The sequence below is a fragment of the Benincasa hispida genome, chromosome 6 (genome assembly GCF_009727055.1).
Source record: "Benincasa hispida cultivar B227 chromosome 6, ASM972705v1, whole genome shotgun sequence".
NCBI lineage: Eukaryota > Viridiplantae > Streptophyta > Magnoliopsida > Cucurbitales > Cucurbitaceae > Benincasa > Benincasa hispida.
The window spans coordinates 36,995,791-37,016,445 of record NC_052354.1 but is presented as its reverse complement, the minus strand read 5'-3'; the positions used below and the strand labels follow the sequence as shown (position 1 = coordinate 37,016,445).

Below are 20,655 nucleotides of genomic sequence, written 5' to 3'. Positions count from 1 at the left end.
CACACGAAATACCAGTGTTGGAAGCTTCATGGGAAACCTCAAAATTACAAACGACGCCAGTCACAGGACAAGACTGGTTCTGGACGTGCTCTGGCCAATGACTCGACAAATGGCAAGACTTTGACTCCGCCTCAAGTTGACAGTTAGAGTAACTTAAGTGTTGTTGGGGTCAGTGCAATTGCACACTCAGGTACGACTTAGTCTTTTGGCTTTATTAGCATTAATGGTAAACAACCTTAGATTGTGGATTCTGGAGCAACAGACCATCTGACCGGGTCTTCTGATCATTTTATCTCATATCACCCGAGTGTCGGCAATGAAAAAATTAGAATCGCTGATGGCTCCTTTGCCCCTATCGTAGGGAAAGGACATCTGTCTCCATTTGATGGTTTAATATTGCATGATGTGATGCATGTTCCTAAAATTTCGTATAACTTACTATCTGTTAGTAAAAATACAAGGGACTTGAATTGTCAGACTGTTTTCTCACCCGACATTGTTTTGTTTCAGGATCTGGGCTTGGGGATGATGATTGGTACTGCCCAGCACGATAGGGGGCGATATTTCCTGACTGATGAAACTTCCTTTAAGGATGGTTATAGGACTAGTTTTGTTTCTTTGAATTTCTCTGTTGTTGAAATTGATGTTATGTTATGGCATTACCGTCTGGGACATCCCAGTTTTCAATATATGAAGTACCTTTTTCCGCATTTATTTCATAATATTAATATGTCATCCTTACAGTGTGATGTGTGTATCTGGGCTAAACAAAGTCGTGTTTCGTTTCACTCTCAACCTTACAAGCCGTCCAAACCATTTAGTCTTATCCATAGTGATGTCTGGGGTCCCTCACCTACCACTACCTCTACAGGCAAACGGTGGTTCATCACCTTTATTAACGATCACACCAGATTGACCTGGGTCTTCCTTTTGACCGATAAGTCTGAGGTGTCCTCCGTTTTCCAACAATTTTATGCGACCGTGAAACCCAGTTCAACACAAAAATTTCCATTTTACGGAGTGACAACGGGCGTGAATTCATTAATAACTCATTCCGAGACTTCCTGGTATCTAAAGGAATCATCCATCAAAGCTCGTGTGCCTATACTCCCCAGCAAAACGGAGTTGCCGAGAGGAAAAATAGACATCTGGTAGAGGTCGCCCGTTCCCTTATGATATCTACCTCTCTTCCTTCCTATTTGTGGGGCGATGCTATCCTCACTGCAGCTCACCTTTTCAACCGCATACCTTCCCATGTCTTGTCCTTCCATACTCCTCTTGAATGTTTCAAAGAATTGTATCCCAACACCCGGTTAATTCCTGACGTACCTTTGTGGGTGTTTGGGTGTGTTGTCTTTGTCCATACCTATGGTCCCAATCGTACAAAATTCACTCCTCGTGCCCAGAAATGTGTCTTTGTTGGGTATCCTCTCCATCAACGTGGGTACAAGTGTTATCATCCCTCGTCTCGAAAATACTTTATGTCTATGGATGTCACCTTCCTTGAGGATCAACCGTTTTTTCCCGTTAGTCCTCTTCAGAGGGAGTGTCCTAGTGAAGAGACTAACTGGTCCTCGTACTCTATCCCCCTAGAGATGTCGACTGAACCTGAACATCCTAACTCTGCTTTTCCTAGTCCTGTTCTTCCCACTAATCAAGTCCCTTGGATAACCTACTACACGAAGAATCTCAGGAAGGAAACAGTGTCACCTGTCGCCTCTCCGGCTTCAGTTCATGAGTCTGACTTGGTCTCAGTTCCAGGTATGAATATCCCTGTTTATGATATTGGTGATTGTGTTGAGACTGATAATTGTAGAATGGATAGAGATGTAGAGATTGATGCAGATAATGAGAAAATAGAGGGAACTGAGGAGGATGGAGAAACTGATGGAAAAGACAACACTGAAGAAATAACTTTAGCAAACGAGAATAGTGTAAGGGAAGGTGATTGTGTGGGAAATCCTTCTGACAAAAGATCCATAGATCAGACGGTTGACTATAGTAAGGAACGTGAAGAAGAGAAGAACCGTGATGCATTTCTTGATCTTCCAATTGCCTTGAGAAAAGGCACTAGGTCATGTACAAAGTTTCCTATGCATAGTTACATGACATATAATAACCTATCTCCTGAGTTCAAGGCTCTTACTATCAGTCTAGATACGGTAATGGTTCCAAGTACTATACAAGTTGCCATGGAAACTCCCGAGTGGAGGGCTGCGGTTATGGAAGAAATAAGATCCCTAGAGAAAAAAGGAACATGGGAACAGGTTACTCTTCCTGAGGGGCACAAGACGGTTGGATGTAAATGGGTAATTACTGTCAAGTACAAATCCGATGGCTCGATTGACAGATATAAGGCGAGACTGGTTTCCAAAGGCTTTACCCAGACATTGGTATTGATTACTTTGAGACATTCTCTCCTGTGGCCAAACTCAATACGATCCGAGTGCTATTATCTATTGCTGTTAATAAAGATTGCCCTTTGCACTAGTTAGATGTGAAGAATGCATTTCTTAATGGAGAGCTAGAAGAAGAAGTCTATATGAGCCCTCCACCTGGCTTCAAACACCAGTTTAACTATCGGGTTTGTAGATTGAAGAAGTCTCTGTATGGATTGAAACAGTCGCCAAGAGCCTGGTTTGACAGATTCACCACGTTTGTTAAAGCTCAGGGGTATGATCAGGGGCACTCAGACCACACGTTGTTCACAAAAAGGGCGAGTTCAGGAAAGACTTCGGTACTTATTGTGTATGTAGATGACATTGTTCTGACTGGTGATGATATTGATGAAATCATAAGACTTAAAACGAAGATGGCTGAAGAATTTGAAATTAAAGATCTGGAAAAATTGCGATACTTTCTTGAGATGGAGATGGCTCGATCGAAAGAGGGTATATCTATATCACAACGAAAGTATACTCTAGATCTCCTCAAAGAAACAGGAATGACTAGGTGTAAACCTGTAGACACCCTTGCAGAGTATAATGTCAAACTGAGTAATGTTAATAATTGAGCTCCTGTTAGCAAAGAAAGATATCAGCAGTTAGTCGGGAAGTTGATATATTTATCTCACACGAGACCTGATATATCATATGCCGTGAGTGTTGTTAGTTAGTTCATGCAAGCTCCCTATGAAGAACATATGACAGCAGTTGAATGTATCTTACGGTATTTAAAGGGCACTCTTGGTAAAGGTCTTCTATTTAGGAAGTCTAGTAAACGTGGTATAGAAGCATATACAGATTCGGACTGGGCTGGATCTGCTGTTGATAGAAAGTCTATGTCAGGATATTGTACGTTTTTCTGGGGCAATCTGGTCACCAGAAGTAAGAAACAGGAAGTGGTTGCCAAGAGTAGTGCAGAAGCCGAATACAGGGCCATATGTTTGGGGATATGTGAAGATATCTGGTTGAAGAAAGTATTAACAGATCTTCGACAAGACAGTGAGCTTCCAATGAAGTTGTTTTGCGACAATAAAGCAGCAATAAGTATTGACAACAATCCGGTCCAGCATGATAGGACTAAACACGTCGAGATCGACAGACATTTTATTAAAGAAAGATTGGACAATGGGAGCATATATATTCCCTACATCCCTTCAAATCAGCAGCAGATTGCAGATGTCCTTACAAAGGGGTTGTTAAGACAGAGTTTTGATTACTGTGTCAGCAAGTTGAGTCTGATTGATATTTACGCTCCAACTTGAGGGGGAGTGTCGAAAAAGGATTTGTTTACCCTAGGGGTTTATTTGTAATTTACTTATGGGCCTAGGGCTTCCTATCTGTCTATTTATTTGACCAGTCTTTTTGTATTTCGTGTAACTTAATAATAAGATTCAATCGTGATTTTTTCTCCCTAGCCTAGGGTTTTCCACATAAATCAGTCTTGTGTTTCTCTTCTATTTTTATTTTTATCACAAACATTACATCTATTAGGATCTATTGACATTTTAATTGTGTGATTTCATAACTCCTATGAAATGTAAAGGAAAGTTGAAATGTCTAAAATTGTTAAACTATATTCATGTCGTCAAATTAATATATCTGTCATTTGATATTACAAATAAATAGCCAAAGAAAATGAACAACTAGACAAATAAGAGCAACATAATGAAATATTTTTTTTCGGCTAAATTATAGAAAATATCTCTAAAATTTATAATTTGTTCCAAAAATACCTCCAAACTTGAAGGAGTTCCATTACTACCCTAAAACTCAAAAACTCAAGTTTAAAGATATCCATAGTGTTAGTTTATTTATTATTATTTTTTTTATTTTACAAAAGCCACCAGTACTTTGGGAGAAAAATACCCCTAAGTTTCAAAAAACCTCACGTCACGCTATTTTTTGAACTTTGTCTCGACACAAAATACTACAGATTTCTGTTGATATACATACATACATACATAATATATATATATATATATAAAATTTAGAACTCTAAATATAACCAAAACATGAATTCAGTCTGAAAAGCATATTTCTGATTAAAAAGTTTTTGTTGATGAATGGGAGTTGAGGAAGAGGCAGATAAAATCCCTGTGAAAGTTGATTGAAAAGAAAGGTAAACCCAAGCAGAGAAATGAGGAAAAGTTAAGCTACACAGCCAACCAAAGACAGCAAAATATATAAATAAGATAAGCAGAGTGTTACTTTTACAGAAAAGAGAAGGGGTTTTGGATGATGCCTTTTTTCCTTCTTCCTTCAGTGGCAATGTTGCTTGCTTCTATTTCACATCTTGAGGTCATGAATAGATGGCCAACCTGAGCAGAAAAGTTATTACAGACAGACATGGACCCACTCCCTCTTGCTTTGTTCCAAATCCTATAGAATCTGAATTAGACCAAAATATTCTTATAATATAATAAGAATATGCCCTACTTATATAGATCATTGAACTTAAACCTATCTGTCTACCTACTATGGAAGAAGAATATACTCCATTGTGCATAATACAGAAGAAAAGATTCTTGCTAAACCTCACAGAGAACACAAGAATTGGTATCCGCACCACTCGTTGAAACTGAATTTAAAGTTTTATTCTGAGTCAGAACAATTCCTTACAAGAATATGCACTTTTGGAACAAACATCTAATACAGAGTCCTGACCAGAGCAATAACATTTCTGCCAACACATCAATCTCATAAAGATCCCACAATCTTGCAATTCATGGCTCTCTCTCAAGTGTTTGTTTTTCGTTTTTTTCTCTTTCCATAATAGCTTCCTTTCATGATTCTACACTCTCTTCAATCAGATGACAGAACTGGCCAATGATAGTTCATGAAGCTCACTTAGCATCCACTCCTCTCCAGTTTGACCACCAAGGACTATTGCCCTGGTTCCCCCAACGACACATGTGCTGTGTCCCCATGCGAACCTTGGAGGCCGCCCAGGTACTTTCAATATCCTCCAAGTTGGTTTCTCTTCTGTTGGATCAAGGAGATAAAGCTGTGATGCAGAGTGAAGACCGGCAACTGAGCCACCAAAAATCAGTATTCTGCCACCCGGGAGACTCACAGCAACATGATCCAGTCTAGGTGGAGGTGCTACCCCTCCTGGGTTTCCAGCACCTGGCACTCCGCTTCCAGCTACACATCTCCAACATGGCTCCTCCTCACTTAAATCCATTGTGAAGACATCACTTGATCGAAACCGTAGAGGTCCACTTTTAGCTAAACCCCCAAACATCAAAATCTTCCGGCCACCATATACAGATAATGTGTGCCCCAACCGAGAGGGAGGAGTCCAAGATACAGGTATCTCCCTCCATATGGGTTTCTCCATTGAGAGATCGAGCAGAAAAGTATCGCTAAGAAGTACTCCCGAATCTGCACAACCACCGGAGACTATCAACTTGGTGCCGTCAAGAGTGCAGGAGCTATGCCACGATCTTGGGAGCGGAGGAGCCAATCCAGATATTTCACGCCAGGCAGGAGGATTGGCGTCCAAATCCAACAAAAAAACATCATTAAGCAAGCCCTGTCTACCACAACCTCCAAAGACCACTAAATGAGAACCATTTACACAAGAAAGAGTGTGACCCCATCTACCAGGAGGTGGAGAACTAACTTGAACATGCTGCCACTCTGGTTTACTAGAATTTAAATCCAGTACAAAGGTATCATTCATCGGTTGCATATTAACACCTTCCCCACCAAATAGCACAACTCTATTACCAACTGCACAAGCACTGAAGTTGCAACGGGAGGGTTCAACAGATCCCCCAACGGTTAGCTTCCTCCAGGCAGAAGCTTCAAGAGTTGTCAATTCTCTAGCTAATCTGCCCCAGCCAAGAGTTTTTGCACCAGGCACAGTCTCTAGAACACGTGTTGTTTCACTACCCCAGGCATTTTGGCAGACCATTCTCCAGAGATCCTCATTTTTCGTCAGCTCATAAAACCGCCTACAGACAGATCCCACTGATGCAATATCCCTGGGTGTCAATCGTGAAAGTATTTTCAAAGATATCACCTCATCACTTAATTGGAGAATACCACATACACCACGACAAATATTTCGGTCCCCAACAGATGTAAAGCGAAAAGATGAAAGGGCAGAACGAAACCTATCAGATGATTTTGTCAACTCCTTTGTCATAGAACTGGTCACAGGTCCCAGATCAATATCGGCTTCAGTGAAGAACTGGATACCAATAACATGAGTAACTGTTTCATCATCTCCATAGATAGGCGTTAACCTCAATTTATTCATTAATGGGGTTCCATCTTTTCTAAAGTTCAACAATTCGCCTTGAAATTCAGTGCCATCCTCTAGACATCTTCTGATCTCTGAAACTACTGATGAGTCAACCAGTGGGTGCCTTCTTTTTGCAAATGGACCTCTACATTGCAAGAATCGACTGCAAGAACATCCCAAATGTGTTAATAATCAAGCATCAAATATATATGAATCAAAACGACCAACATGGAAAGAAATGATAAGCTAGAATAATCTTGCATGGGCAGACAAAGAGACAGGATACCATACAAATTAGAGAAGCTAGGCATCATGAATTAGTGAAATAATAAAATTCCAACCATCTTATCCTATTATTAGGTAGAGCATTAGGATGCATCTAAAACGCTCCTAACTACAACTTATGAGAGTGGTCCAAGCATCCTCAAATCTTACATACAGAATCAGGATCTTTGAAAATTCATAGAGAAACAACTCAAAACAAGTTATCTGTAGATGAATCAGATCAAATCGTCTGAGTATACTGAAAAAAAATGTTACTTATACAAAGTAGGCAATAATTCAGTTAGTGACAGTACTATTAATTTAAGATATCCATATTCCATACAATGTAAAAATTGAGATTGTAAAGAAAAATGTTTGAGTAGCCATTGTATTGAACAATGCTTATGAGTAGCCATCGCTGTATTGAAAAATGCTTACACCCTATGAAGAGCGGATATGAAAGCTTATCCTCAATTATTGATCTCTATCATACTTCCATTTAGAAATATACCAAAAACTAAGTAGAACAATGTGGTCATCCAATGGTTTTTATCCCTATCATCTTGAAGAACTCAAATGAAAAGCACCCTCCCCAAAGATTTGTGGAATTACCCTTCCCAATGAAGAGTGACAATCAAAGTTCAAAACCTTATGCTTGAAAATTTGTTCATTGCAGGATTGCTTCTTGTGATTTCATCCCAAAAAGAAAAGCAATGAAGAGTTCCTTACTCTTCCCCTTCCCTACGATTATTCTTTAAACGATGACTGTTCAAATCATGTAACACCTCTCATCTACTGATCTCATTGAACAAGAAACAAATATTTAGTTGAAAAGATACAAAAGAAGCTATGTGGAGGCACTCCTAGTAATAAAAAAAAAAAAAAAAGATAGATAGAACAACTTTGCAACCGAATGGACTATAAAGATCTAAAAACGTTCAGCTAGATTTGGAAGAGTAATAGTCAGTCGTCCTCGATTATGTGAATTCAGTGTTCATGAGAGCTTTGCATAGGTCTCACCAACTAGGAAATGTCTGTAACCAAGTACCAACTTAATTGATCAAATTAATTGCCTCATTATTAGAAACTTAGGACTTCAACTTAAAAAAATGCAAAGAGTTAAAGAAAGAAAGAGTAATCATAAACTGAAAGTGAAGTGGGATAAAGAGAGAAGAACCAAGTAAAGAGTGAAATGGAAAGAGAGAAGAAACAATTGGGGTAAGAGCAAGAGAGCGCTTACTGAGAATCTAGGCTGTGGCGAGAGCAACCTGGTGGCTAATTGGCGAAGAACTAAAGAAGATTGAAGCAGAAGAGGGTTTTTTTGCAGGAAAATGGAGATAGAAATTGATTTACCTTTAAAATATTTATTTTATTACGTGCTTAAAAATTTGATAAATAACTACCTTACAACAAAAAAACCCTTGCGTCTAGGTTTACAAACATGCAAAAAAAAAAAAAAAAAAAACCAAAGCTAAGAAGACGAGTGCACATTTCAAAGCTTTAGCTTCATGGGAGGCACGCACTTCAATTGCGCCTTCCTAACAGCACCTCACTTCTTCAAAGCGAGGTGTCACTATTGCACCAAGGTGCATACTTTATAAAACACTCAGCCAGCCTAGTAATTGTTGTTCAATGGTCAAGGAGATCTCCCTCCATCCACCCTCCGTCATGAAAAGGATCATTTTTTGGCTTGCAAGAGGTTTGTGAGATTTTGTGGAACCTTTCAATTGAAAGGAGCAATAAGATTTTTGGAGGGATTTGAGAGATCTAAGGAAAGTGTGTGGACTCTTGTTAGGTTCCATGTCTCTCTTTGGACATCAAAGTTCAGGATTTTTTTTTTTTTTAATTATTATTCTTTACATCTCATCCTTTTTATGATAAAAATAACAGCTTTGATTGAGAAGAAAATAAAAGAATACATGGACATACGAAAAACTCAGTCCCACAAAAACACCACCCTCAAAGAAAGGGGCTCCAACTATGTAAAATACTACCTATAGAATAATTACAAAAGGTCTTCAAAACCCAAGCCCACAAAGAAACGTGATGATACACTAGGGTCCTTATCCACCTCTCTAGAAATCCTAACATTTCCACTCCCCCCACAAAACCCACAAGATCACACACACCCCAGCTAACCATAAAAAGTGACCCTTCTCTCCACGAGGCAGATTGAGGAGGAACTCCTTGATCATAGCACTAACATTCCTACGACGAACGAACGATAAGCCAAATGTCTGGATTGGAGCCTCTTGTTTTAGGATTGATGAAATAAAGGAGTAAAATACCACAGCAACTATTGGTGATTACAAGAATGACCTTTAATAGGTGATTAAATAAGACAAGTTATAAGTACTCGATCATCTTTAATACGTCATTGTATCCTCTTTGTTGAATCTATGATAAATTCAAACACGTGACTTGCACTGTCATTGGCAACCTACATGATAACCTGGACATTCAAGAACAAAGAAGTTCATACTGTATCTACCCGTAGAAGGACCTTATTACTTGATTCCAAGTATGAGGTCTTCTTAAGCTTGCGGTATTTTTAAAATGTCCTTACACATGAGAAAATAGGAAGCAGATTCGCTAACACCAGTTGATCCAATGTACTTCTAACAATCCCTATGATATTAACTTCTGTTATTGTAAATTCAAAATCATTTACTCTCAAATATATTTGAAAGAGCACTCCATCACTCAGAAAGTCCTTTGTTTTCTTTATGCCCACGTTGTCCATCCCGTGGAAAGCTCTAACAAAATATGCCCACATGATTTTCTTTTCCTTCTTGAAAAGGAGTCCAGCCAGAGGGTAAAGAAACGTGTGATGAGTTGCTTGTTAAGGCTGTGAACCAACAGAAAGAGGAGAGGACCCTTCCACAAAACCGCTGGGCAAACTCACACAGCAGGAAAAGGTGATTCTATGCTTGTTCATGATTTTTTATACCATGCCCGCCCATGAAAGGCATCATTTCTTGGCTGATCACAATTTCTAACAAGTTATAGCAGACTTGTTGATAGAACAAAATAGAATATTATCACTGGCGAATTGGAAGATTTTTCCATTCCAAGGCTAAAACCATCAACAAAGTTCATCTGTTGATTGAAATTGCCAATCAGCTCTTTTTTTTTTCTTTTTTTGTGGAAACAAGAAAAAAACTTTTCATTCAATTGGTAATTAATAGAGCCATTATGGAAGAAGACTTGAAACAATACCAAGAGTTAGAGAAGTGAGTACACCTCCATGTTGAAACCCTTGGTCATTCACCCATCCCTTGGACTAGAATTAATAAAAATAGAAAATTTTGTGTTAAAAATTACACTCTTTAATATATCCAATCCATTTCACGTGAAACTTCTTTTCCCTTAATAACCATAAACAACAAGTCTACAATCTGCCATTTACATGCTTTCTCAAGATTGATTTTTTTTTTTTTTTTTTTTTTTTTTAATTTTACTTTAATGCCTGGCCTTTTTCTCATCTTTTTGTTCTTTTGGTTTACTTTCTAAAGTTCATAAATTCTAGGAGAGAAACACAAAAGAGTACAAAATAGAATACCAAAATACAGCCCATATAAGGGATTCACGCCAAACTAACTAAATAGGAAAAGACCCCAATCCAAAAAAGGGGGGGAGGGGGGGGAAAGACAAAGCAAATAATTACAACCGTCTCCTTCCAAACCAATTATAAACCCTTCCAAGGATTGAGTTCTATGTTCAATCAATCCAATTAAAACGTTGCCAACCATTAAAAAAATACTAGAAGTGAGTACATCTCCATGTTGAAACCCTTGGTCATTCACCCATCCCTTGGACTAGAATTAATAAAAATAGAAAATTGTGTTAAACTTTAATATATCCAATCCATTTCACTCGAAACTTCTTTTTCCTTAATAACCATAAACAACAAGTCTACAATCTACCATTTACATGCTTTCTCAAGATTGATTTTTTTTTTTTTAAATTTACTTTTTTGCCTGGCCTTTTTCTCATCTTTTTGTTCTTTTGGTTTACTTTCTCAAATTCATAAATTTTATGAGAGAAACACAAAAGAGTACAAAATGGCATACCAAAAGACAGCCCATCAAAGGGATTCACACCAAACTAACTAAATAGGAAAAGAAAAGAAAGAAAGAAAAAAAGACAGCAAATTAACCTTATTTGTCTTTTGATAATCATTATTTCAGTTTCCACAAGTATTTGTCTTCCCTCCAGAAGCACTTAGATAGGACAACATTGTAGAACTCAGGCTACGCAGCACACCCATTAACCTTTCAACCAAGACATTTATTACTGATTGTGTGTAGGGAAAAATTCTAGACTAAGCCCTTATTAGTAATGGGGATATTGAGGATTATATAACACTCCCAACCAGGAGAGGGTTACTTTTAAGATTGACCTTGAGAAGGCTGTGATCACGTGGATAGAAACTTTCTGGACAAAATTTGGGCGAGAGAGGCTTTGGGAATAAATAGAGAGTGTGCATTTGGAGTTGCATCAGAATAATTACGTACTCCATTCTCATTAATTGTAAGCCGCTGTAGGATTCGAGCCTTGAGAGGTCTTATACATGTTGATCCTCCCCTTCTTTTCATGCTCGCAGTGGACATTCCTAGTAAAATTATTTCTAGGGGTTGAAGGCAGTATCCTTGATGGTTTTGAGATTGGGAAGGATAAGGTGTCTCCATCTCATTTTCAGTTCGCCAATGACATCGTCTTTTTCTACTTGTTTAACGAAAAGTTGTTCCTCAATCTTCTAATTCACACTTTAGCTATCACCAAGGCTATGTTTGGGCTTAAGATTAATGGATCGTTAGTGTTAGATTTTGGTTTGAATTGTGACGCTGGGAAGGTGGATAGATGGGTTGGTCTGGTGGGGTGCAAAAACAGGTTCATTCCCTTCATCCTATTTCGACCTTACGCTTGGCCATAACCCAGGAAATCTCTCTTTTTGGATCCAGTAGTGAATAAGGTTCATAAGAGAGCAGCCTCGTGGAAGAGAGGAGTTAGTTCTCAAAAAAGAGGTAGAATGACTCTTATTTATTCGATCTTGATTCTTGAGTGGTCTATCTTAGTCTATTATTTGTACCTAACTAGATTCCCTAGTTATGTTAGTAAGACTTTAGAAAAGGGACTTCATGTGGGAGGGGGTCACCAATGGGAAGGGTCTTGCCTTGTATGATGGAAAGTGGTGGCAAAGTTAGGGAATTTAAAGGCACAAAACAAGACCTTGTTCACCAAATAGTGCTTCCTCTTGAATCTAATACCTTATGGTATAGGATTATCACAACCAAATATGGTCCTCACCCTTTTGAATGGATGTCCAATGGGGCCAAAGGAACTTCAAAAAATCTTTGGAAAAAATATTTCCAATGAGCTCCCATTCTTTTCTCAATTCTTTTAATGTTCTGCGGGTGATGGAAGGATACTTATTATTGATAGGATAAGTGGTTGGAAGATAGACCTCTATGCTCTATGTATGAGAAATCAACGTACTCTCTCATTTAGATAGCTCTCTTGCTCTATCACTTCATTTGTTGTCTGATAGGGAAACAAGGGACATAATGGTTATTTTAACCTTGATCAAGGACTTGAAAATTAGTTGAGGAAGAAGGGTTGCTTGTCTTTGGAGTCCAAATCCCTCATAAGGGTTTTCTTGTAGTTTCCTGTGTCTGGTGAATCTCTCTTTCTCTAACGTGTTTCTTTACTTCATTGTGAAAAGTGAAAATTTCCAAAAACGTTAAGTTTTTCATGTGACAGGTCATTCAGGAAAAGTTAAAGCCTTGGATGGGTTAATGAGAAAGTTGCCTAGTTCAGTAGGGCCGCTTTGATGCATTCTTTGTTGGAGGGTAGTAGAACTTGATCATATTTTTTTGGAGCTATGGCAATTTGAAACTGTTTGTTTCAGGCATTTGGCTTCCAATTTGCCGAACATAGTAGTTACAAAGAAATGGTCGAGGTGTTCCTAGAATTTTCTCTGTTACCTGATTGGAACAAATCTCCTTCAACTGCTCTTAATGCACCTTCCATCTTGAATCTTATGTAGTTTCTCAATTTTTTGTATCTATGATTCAATATTCAACTAATTTCAACATCACAAATCTTACTTTCCCTTGTAATTGATCTAATCAATCAGGTGAATAGGATATACACTTCGTGTGTTTGTGTGCTCTCGATTGCTTCATCCACCATACAAATGCTATTTCATGCTTCTTCTTTAGTTTGTTTGAATATCTCAAGTATAGATGGTACACAATGGTCCATGCTGATGAGTCCATTTTTCAGACTTGGAATTACTATTACTAAAATGAATTCAATGGCTTTATAAATATGTGGCCACTACCCTCAGCTACTAATTGCAGGATAATCAGAAATTATGTTGCCTTTGAGACTGCCTTCAACTTCTTTTACCTAGAAAGAGGGTTTTGGCCCTGGTCCCTCCAACGAAAAAGAAAGGAAGGTTTGGGCCTTTGAGGAGAGAAGAATAATAAGACCTTTTCAGATGTTGATAAGGACTCTAGTGATGTTGTAATCATCCTTTTAAGTCAGTATTTTACTTTACTAAAGCCCATTTATTTAGTTTTGCTCCCTTTTTGTAAACTTCATTTATTGTATACCCTTGTATTCTTTTATTTGTTTTGAATGAGTTCGATTATTCACTAAAAAAAATCTTGAATATACTAGTAACCAAGTTGATCAGCCAAAGATTCTTACTTTTTCTACTTCCTGTTTCTCCTTAGTCAATGAAGTCTTCTTATGGTGGAATTCAAAATATCATTCACCGGGAAACCCTTTAACACCTCCATGACCTCATTCTTGAGGGGGAAAAAAAAAACCCAGAATTTTGTGAAAATTGTCATCTTGAAAGTTGAAAGTTTGAAACCATCTTGACCAATGCTTTCGTCTAAACTCTTCAAAGCTAATATGGCATCACCTCCATTCTTGAAGCTTGGCTGCCAGCACACCACTTCCCGAATAAATCTGTACTCTCTGTTTGTAGTGTAAAGCTTGCTAAAGAAAGCCATAACTTCATCTTATCCTATGAGAACTTGCTAAATTGTCATCTCACCAAATCAAACCAACTTTTTTTTCCCCTTTTTGTAGAAATCTGGCTCCCTCTTTGTGACTTAACTCCACAAATTTCTATTTAAGAATGATTCTCTTCTCCCTGTCCTCAACCAAGAACCTAGCCAAGAAGTATTCATCATGTTCGTCAACCCTAGACTCCTTGAAACTCAATAACCAATCATTGAAGACTCCAGTTCATGCATTTTATTCTAATCGTTTTACAATCATGAAAGTTACATCAAAACGTTGCAACCTTTTTTACCTTTGCCTAAATTTGGGGTTTTACCACTTTTTAAATAATTCATTCTACAAAGTATTTTTCCAGTAAACAATCTCCACCAACTTCAAGTACTGAAGATCCCAAACCAAGCATGAAGATTACAGCCCATCCTTCGGAGGGCAATACACACTAGATCTCCAAAATACCTAAAAGCTTGCATCTCGGAATCATAAGAATCCTAAGAATTCCATCTTTTACTGCCTCAAAAGCAGTCAAAATACCTTCCCCACATTGCAGCACAAGCACAATTACAACAGTAAGCCTGATCCTTCATTCCAAGAATACTGCCAATGCCATAGTACAAAATCCTGTGGTTGGTGCTTCCTAATACCTCAAAAGCAACTCGCATCTTCTAAATTTTTGTGAATAGAAAAAATTTAGCCTCAAAAGATTTCTATCATATGCTTCTCACTATCCATGCAAATCATTTGACATCCTACGAATTTGGCCATATAATTGGGGGTAGGAAGTAGGGATTACAAGATTGGAAAAAACATTTAGAAAAGCACCAACATTCAATATCCTCTGTCAAGTCAACAGGGAAAAGGGAAACCTAAACGGAATTTCTTAGCTGAAATGAGAATAGTAGAATATAAGAACAGAAAGGTCATTCTTCTGCAACGACTTGATAGAAATTGCAAAATGGATGTTAAGGCATGGGATGATTTCTTAAGAAACTTGCACTAATTTCATCAATCCCTTTCAGAGTCAATCACTTCTTGGTAAGGGAAGAAAATATCCATCATTGTCAGAAAGCCTTTTATTTATGATAGTTCTGCTCTACTTGTAAAGGAGTGTTCATTTACATAGGCACAAGATTACTCATGTAACCTATCCTCTATCCCCATTCTTTGAAGATTCATCTCAGTTTGAGAAAAGAGACCCTTTACGAAAACTGTAGTAGTAGATTTCTTCAAACTTCAACTGATTATAAAAACTCACAACGAAGCTAAATTGTCACAAGAACTGAAAACAAAGAAGTAGAAAGTTGCATAAATATCGATTATACCTTCCAGAGAAAACACTACGGTTTCCAGTAACCTGCCCATCAGCTATAAACACACACCAAAAACTTGCCAATTCATCCAATCCAACATTAAGCTAACTGACCAATTTAAACCAAGAACACCAAAGAAAGAATAACTAAGCCAAAGACTTCCTATCCGCCCCAGAAACCACAAGACACAACTACAATACGCATAAAAAAACAAATGCCACCCTGTCTCTAACCAACCGAAATAACCCCACCCCAACCCAAAGGAAGAGAAAAAAACGCATTCAACCCCTAAATAAGCTCCAGAATTCGAACAAAAAAAGCACTAAATCAAAAAAATACTACTACTTTACAATCAACTGACCAATTGCGACCAAGCACTTCCTCCGCACGATATCCAGTAACCATTTCGAAGACGGAGTTGACATAAATGATGGGATGGTCAGGTTCAAGAGAATCGGTGACGACGAACCCACACGGCGCAGTTTGAAATAAGTTCTCAACAGGAAAAGGAAGAGGCCCACCATCGTTGAGTAAGAAGCCCTCCTCTTCCTCGTCTCCGCTCAGATCCGAATTGCTGTCCCACTCCATTTTCCTTTCTTCCAAAATCCAAATATTATCTTCAACCCATTTACAAGATATCCAATTAGGAAGAAAACCCAGAAAAAATTCCGGCGATCGGAGACCCAAAAACAGGGTTTTAACTCAAAAACGACCAATTAAGACGGTGGGAACACTCGATAACTGAAATTGAAGAAGGTTGAGACGGTTCACAGAGGGAAAAAGATAACGAGTGGTTGAAAGGGTTCGACAATTTAGCTAAAAGTTTAGCTCTGGTATAGATGGATAGAAGAAGAAAGTGATTTTGGGTTTGACGGGGGTTAATAAAAAGTTGGTTTTGCCTTTCGTGTTCGCTCTCACCGCCGTCTGATGGAAGAAAAATCTGAGGGATGAAGAGAAACTGGGTGGTTAAGGCTTAAAGCAAAGGAACGGCCTTTATGAAATGTGGATTTTACTGTGGCTAAGGACTAGGAAAGGATCGAGCGAGGCTCGACTTGGCTTGGCTTGGCTTGGCTTGGCTTTGCTTTGCTTTGTTCAATCGGGCTTTCAAGTTTCATTGAGCTTTAGGTCTACGCTAACTCTTGTTGTTTGATGCCATTTTTCTCTTCTTACTGCTTTCATTTTCCCACGTTGGATGCTTGGGGTCCTCCTACTCGAGTGCCAGTTCTCACAGTGGGGCAATTGACAACAAATAAAATGGCTCAAACCATGGCTTCTCCTTGCAATTTTTGGTGTTTTGTTCAGGTGAATATACAATCCTATCCTCGTTTTAAATGTATATATGGTATATATTTTTTTTGTTAGTCTCGATAAATGGCTAAGAGGTTAAAGGTTCAATTTATGGTGGTCGTCTACCAAGGAATTAATTTTTTACGAGTTTTCTTGACACCTAAATGTTGTAGAGACAATAAATTGTCCCATGAGATTAGTTTAGGTGTGTGTAAACTGGTCCAAACACTCATATATATAAAAAAATGGTATGTTCTTGGTCATAATACCATAGTTTATACTAACAAGTGAAGCCAACATAAACAAAATCCAAACTAGAGTAAATTTGACTTAGTGGTATTAACATGTGTTTCGTCCCTAAAAGTCAGAGTTCAAATTTCACCCCTTTAAATATAATTCAACGATAAAAGTGTCATGTTGAGGTTGGAGTTCATATTTATATTTGTTGAGCTAACAAAAATTAATGGGTAAATATTCAAACCTACCACCCTTGAGGGATAATTAATGTAAAGTACTTTGAAAAATGAGTTGTAAGAAATGTAGCTAAGCCTTATATTTTTCTATCTAAACATATTGGTGGGAGCTTTCTTTCCAATTTTGTCACTTTCTATCACAGGAAATAATATATTCCATATTTTGAATATGACACTTGGTGCTATGTTATAGTGTTATTAATCTCACATGATTTTTGTTGGTGTCGATTTTTTTGAGTTATTGCTTATTTAATGGTAAGATTCAAGTTGCACTAGCTTTTCTAATTGCTAGGGAAGAATTTGATCATAGAAGCAAAATGCTTCTTGGTAGAAGTAAAATATGTAGTTGATGAAGTTGAGTCTCCATTTACTCAAATAAATAAATAATTGAGATTCCTTTTAACAATAAATTTGGTTTTTTTTAAAGAAAGTAATAAATTTGTAAATGTTGTTGTTACATATCAATTATTTTATTTTGTTACCGACTTTCGACGGACCTTTAATATTAATATTTTTGTTTTCAAAACTTATTAGAGAAATATTGTTGTTTTGAAACTTACTAGAGAAATATTGTTGTTTTGGGAGTTCGATGCTAGAAGTCGAGGGTTGAAGATTCGACTAATGTAGAGGTCGAACGCTGAGAACTCGACAAACAAACAAAAACTTGGAAACAATACGTAAATTAGGGTTGTCGAGGGTTGAAGTTTCGACAAATAAAGAAACACTTTAGGGTTGTCGAAGGTTGAAGTTTCGACATACATGGAAATCTCGCTAATTTTGTGATGAGGATCTCACTCTAGAAGGGAATCCCGCTAATTTTGTATAGTCTTGATATACATAAGTCGAAACTTCAACCTTCGACAAGGAAGATAAGTGGGTGAAGCAGAGAGAGAGCGAGATTGTAGGAGAGAGCGAGATTGAGAGAGTGAGATTGAAAGCGAGATTGTAGGAGAGAGTGAGATTGAAGGAGAGAGCGAGATTGTAGGAGAGAGCGAGATTGAAGGAGAGAGCGGCCATGACTAATGCTCTTTACACAATCAGAATAAGCTTAGTCTAATTAATCCTATGCAATCATCCCATATCCTCAACATTTCTCATACATACGTTGTTAAAAGGTTTTAATTAATTTAACCATAAGAACTATCATAAGAACTATTATTAATGATGCTATGTTATCATTAATTAGTACACTTTGAATTTAACTCAAGATGTTACATATCTGTTAAGTAAAATGTTTCAAACTTCCATCTCTTTATATAATTAAACTAAAAACAAAGGTTTAGTTATGCAAGTTACCACGCTCGAGAATGGACTTTCATTAACAGATTTACATACAAAACAAAATAAACCAAAATTCTGAGAAAATAATGATAAATTCTCTCAGTAGGCAACAACTGAGATAAATCAATGATCGAATAAAATGATAAAAGATTGATTTTCAGAGATGGGTTTGTATATTACTTCCATTGGAGCTTCCATTCTCAGAGATTGTAGGAGAGAGCGAGATTGAAGGAGAGAGCGAGATTGAGAGTATCTCGCTGAACATCTCGCTCTCTCAATCTCGCTCTCTTCCTACAATCTCGCTGAACATCTCGCTCTCTCATTCTCGCTCTCTTCTATTGTATATTCAAATTTTTTATATTATAAAGTTGTACATTATTCTTTTAATTAAATTGTACATTATCTTTAATTAACTTGTACATTATTCTTTAAATTAACTTGTACATAACTTTTAATTAACTTGTTTTGTACATATTCTTCTAATTAAGTTGTACATTATTCTTTAATTAAGTTGTACATTATTCTTCTAATTGAGAAACAAATATTTTTTTTATTGAGAAATAAATATTTTTTTTTTTTCAGATCATGGCTTTTAAAACCCAGGACCTGTTGATCCCGATGTTTTGTACGACCAGTCTATTTATCGATCAATTATTGTATGGCGAGATCGTCTACTAGACAAATATCTTGCAGGCGTCGAGAGGCATTCTCCAGTGCACTATCCCGCTCACCCTCAATATACCGCTACTGTGCACATACTGGATTCTATGGGGTTGCTAGATTAGTATTTATTTAGTTGGACTGGCATCTGATCACAGCCTTGGTCGAGAGATGGAGGCCCGAAACGCATACATTCTATATGTCTGTTGGAGAGTGAACTATCACTCTACAAGACATAGAAATGTTGTTGGGGTTACCTATTGACGGTGAGCTGGTTACCGGAGTGATGTACGATGACTGGTTAGAAGTTTGTCAACTGTACCTCGGTGCGACCTCACCTGCTGACAAGATTAAAGGATTGAGGTTAAGTTTAATATGGTTAGGAATACAATTTCGTGAGCTCACAGATGATGTAGACGAGGAAATCGTCATAAGATATGCGCGAGCATATATATTACAAATGATGGGTAGAAGTCTGTTTACAGATAAATCAAGCCATTTTGTTCACTTGATGTTCCTGCCACTGTTAGCTAACCTCCATGATGCGGGGCGGTATTCGTGGGGTGGAGCATGCTTGGCATGGTTGTATAGACAACTATGCAAAGCAACAAGACCTGATGTTCGAGAGATAACTGGGCCTCTTATACTTTTGCAACTATGGGCTTGGGTGCGATTTCCAACAATGGCTCCACAGCTACATCATGTTACATGATGAAGGATTCAAATATGGGTGGATGACAAAAAATCTATTAGAGTGCATAAATGGAGTTCTCAAAGGAGCTCGAATGTTGCCTATAAATGCTCTTGCTCAGATAACATTCTTCAAATGCGTGAACTATTTCGAGAAAAGAAGAGAAGAAATAAGGGATGCATTAGAGCGTTAAGATAAATACACCTGGTAATATTATTTTATATATATATATTTTATTAATAATTTATTTCAAACATATTTTATAATACTAAGTGGAGTAAAAATCCAGGTACACACACGACAAAATAAATAAATGGGCTGCACGATCTAGTAAACATGAAGTACAATCATACGATCGAAATGAAGGTGTGTATCATATGAAGACCGGACATCATAGTCTCAATGCCAAAGGAGGAAAAGTTCAAATATTGAGGTTAAATAGGTCTGAGCAGTACTGTTCATGTAACAAGTGGCAAGCATTCGGCATTCCATGCTCGCATTTTATGGTCGTTTGCTCACATTTTAACATGAACTACGAAGATTTTATTGAAGACTACTACAAATTGTCAACGTATGCTGAATGTTACTCTCCTCAATTTCAACCTGTACAGCATGAAGATTACTAGATCACGCACCCTAATATGCCCGTCTTACATCTTGATCCATCGTTGTTGAGAAAACCTGGTAGACCGAAAAGTTCACGTTATCACAACGAGATGGATTGGACAGAATCAGCCACTCGACAACGATGTGGATTTTGTAACCAGTTAGGACATAATCGAAGAAAGTGTCCTTCGTTACTAAGAGGCTATTGGATAGTTAGAGATTGAAAAATAAATAATTTTGTATTATATATTCATTTTAGTGATATTCAATTTTTTTTTATAAATTTATTGTATATTCAATTTTTTATTATAATTTATATATATCATTTTTTTTTTATAATAATCTATTT

General features: G+C 37.5%; 1 protein-coding gene across 1 annotated transcript; it reads right to left on the bottom strand.

The window, feature by feature from the left end:
• Positions 1-4,592: 4,592 nt before the first annotated feature.
• Positions 4,593-16,284, bottom strand: LOC120079547 (adagio protein 1). The gene is made up of 2 exons (XM_039033763.1): positions 15,670-16,284; positions 4,593-6,859 (listed from the first exon to the last, which is right to left on the bottom strand). Exons 1-2 carry the CDS (start codon positions 15,894-15,896, stop codon positions 5,251-5,253), a joined length of 1,836 nt encoding a protein of 611 aa, XP_038889691.1. The 5' UTR covers positions 15,897-16,284; the 3' UTR covers positions 4,593-5,250.
• Positions 16,285-20,655: the final 4,371 nt, after the last annotated feature.

Coding starts and splice junctions, on each gene's coding strand:
- LOC120079547 (XM_039033763.1), bottom strand. CDS start 15,896: ATGGAGTGGGACAGCAATTCGGATCTGAGCGGAGACGAGGAAGAGGAG. Junction 6,860..15,669: donor GAAGTGCTTGGTCGCAATTG/GTCAGTTGATTG, acceptor ATGTTCTTGCAG/TCGATTCTTGCAATGTAGAG.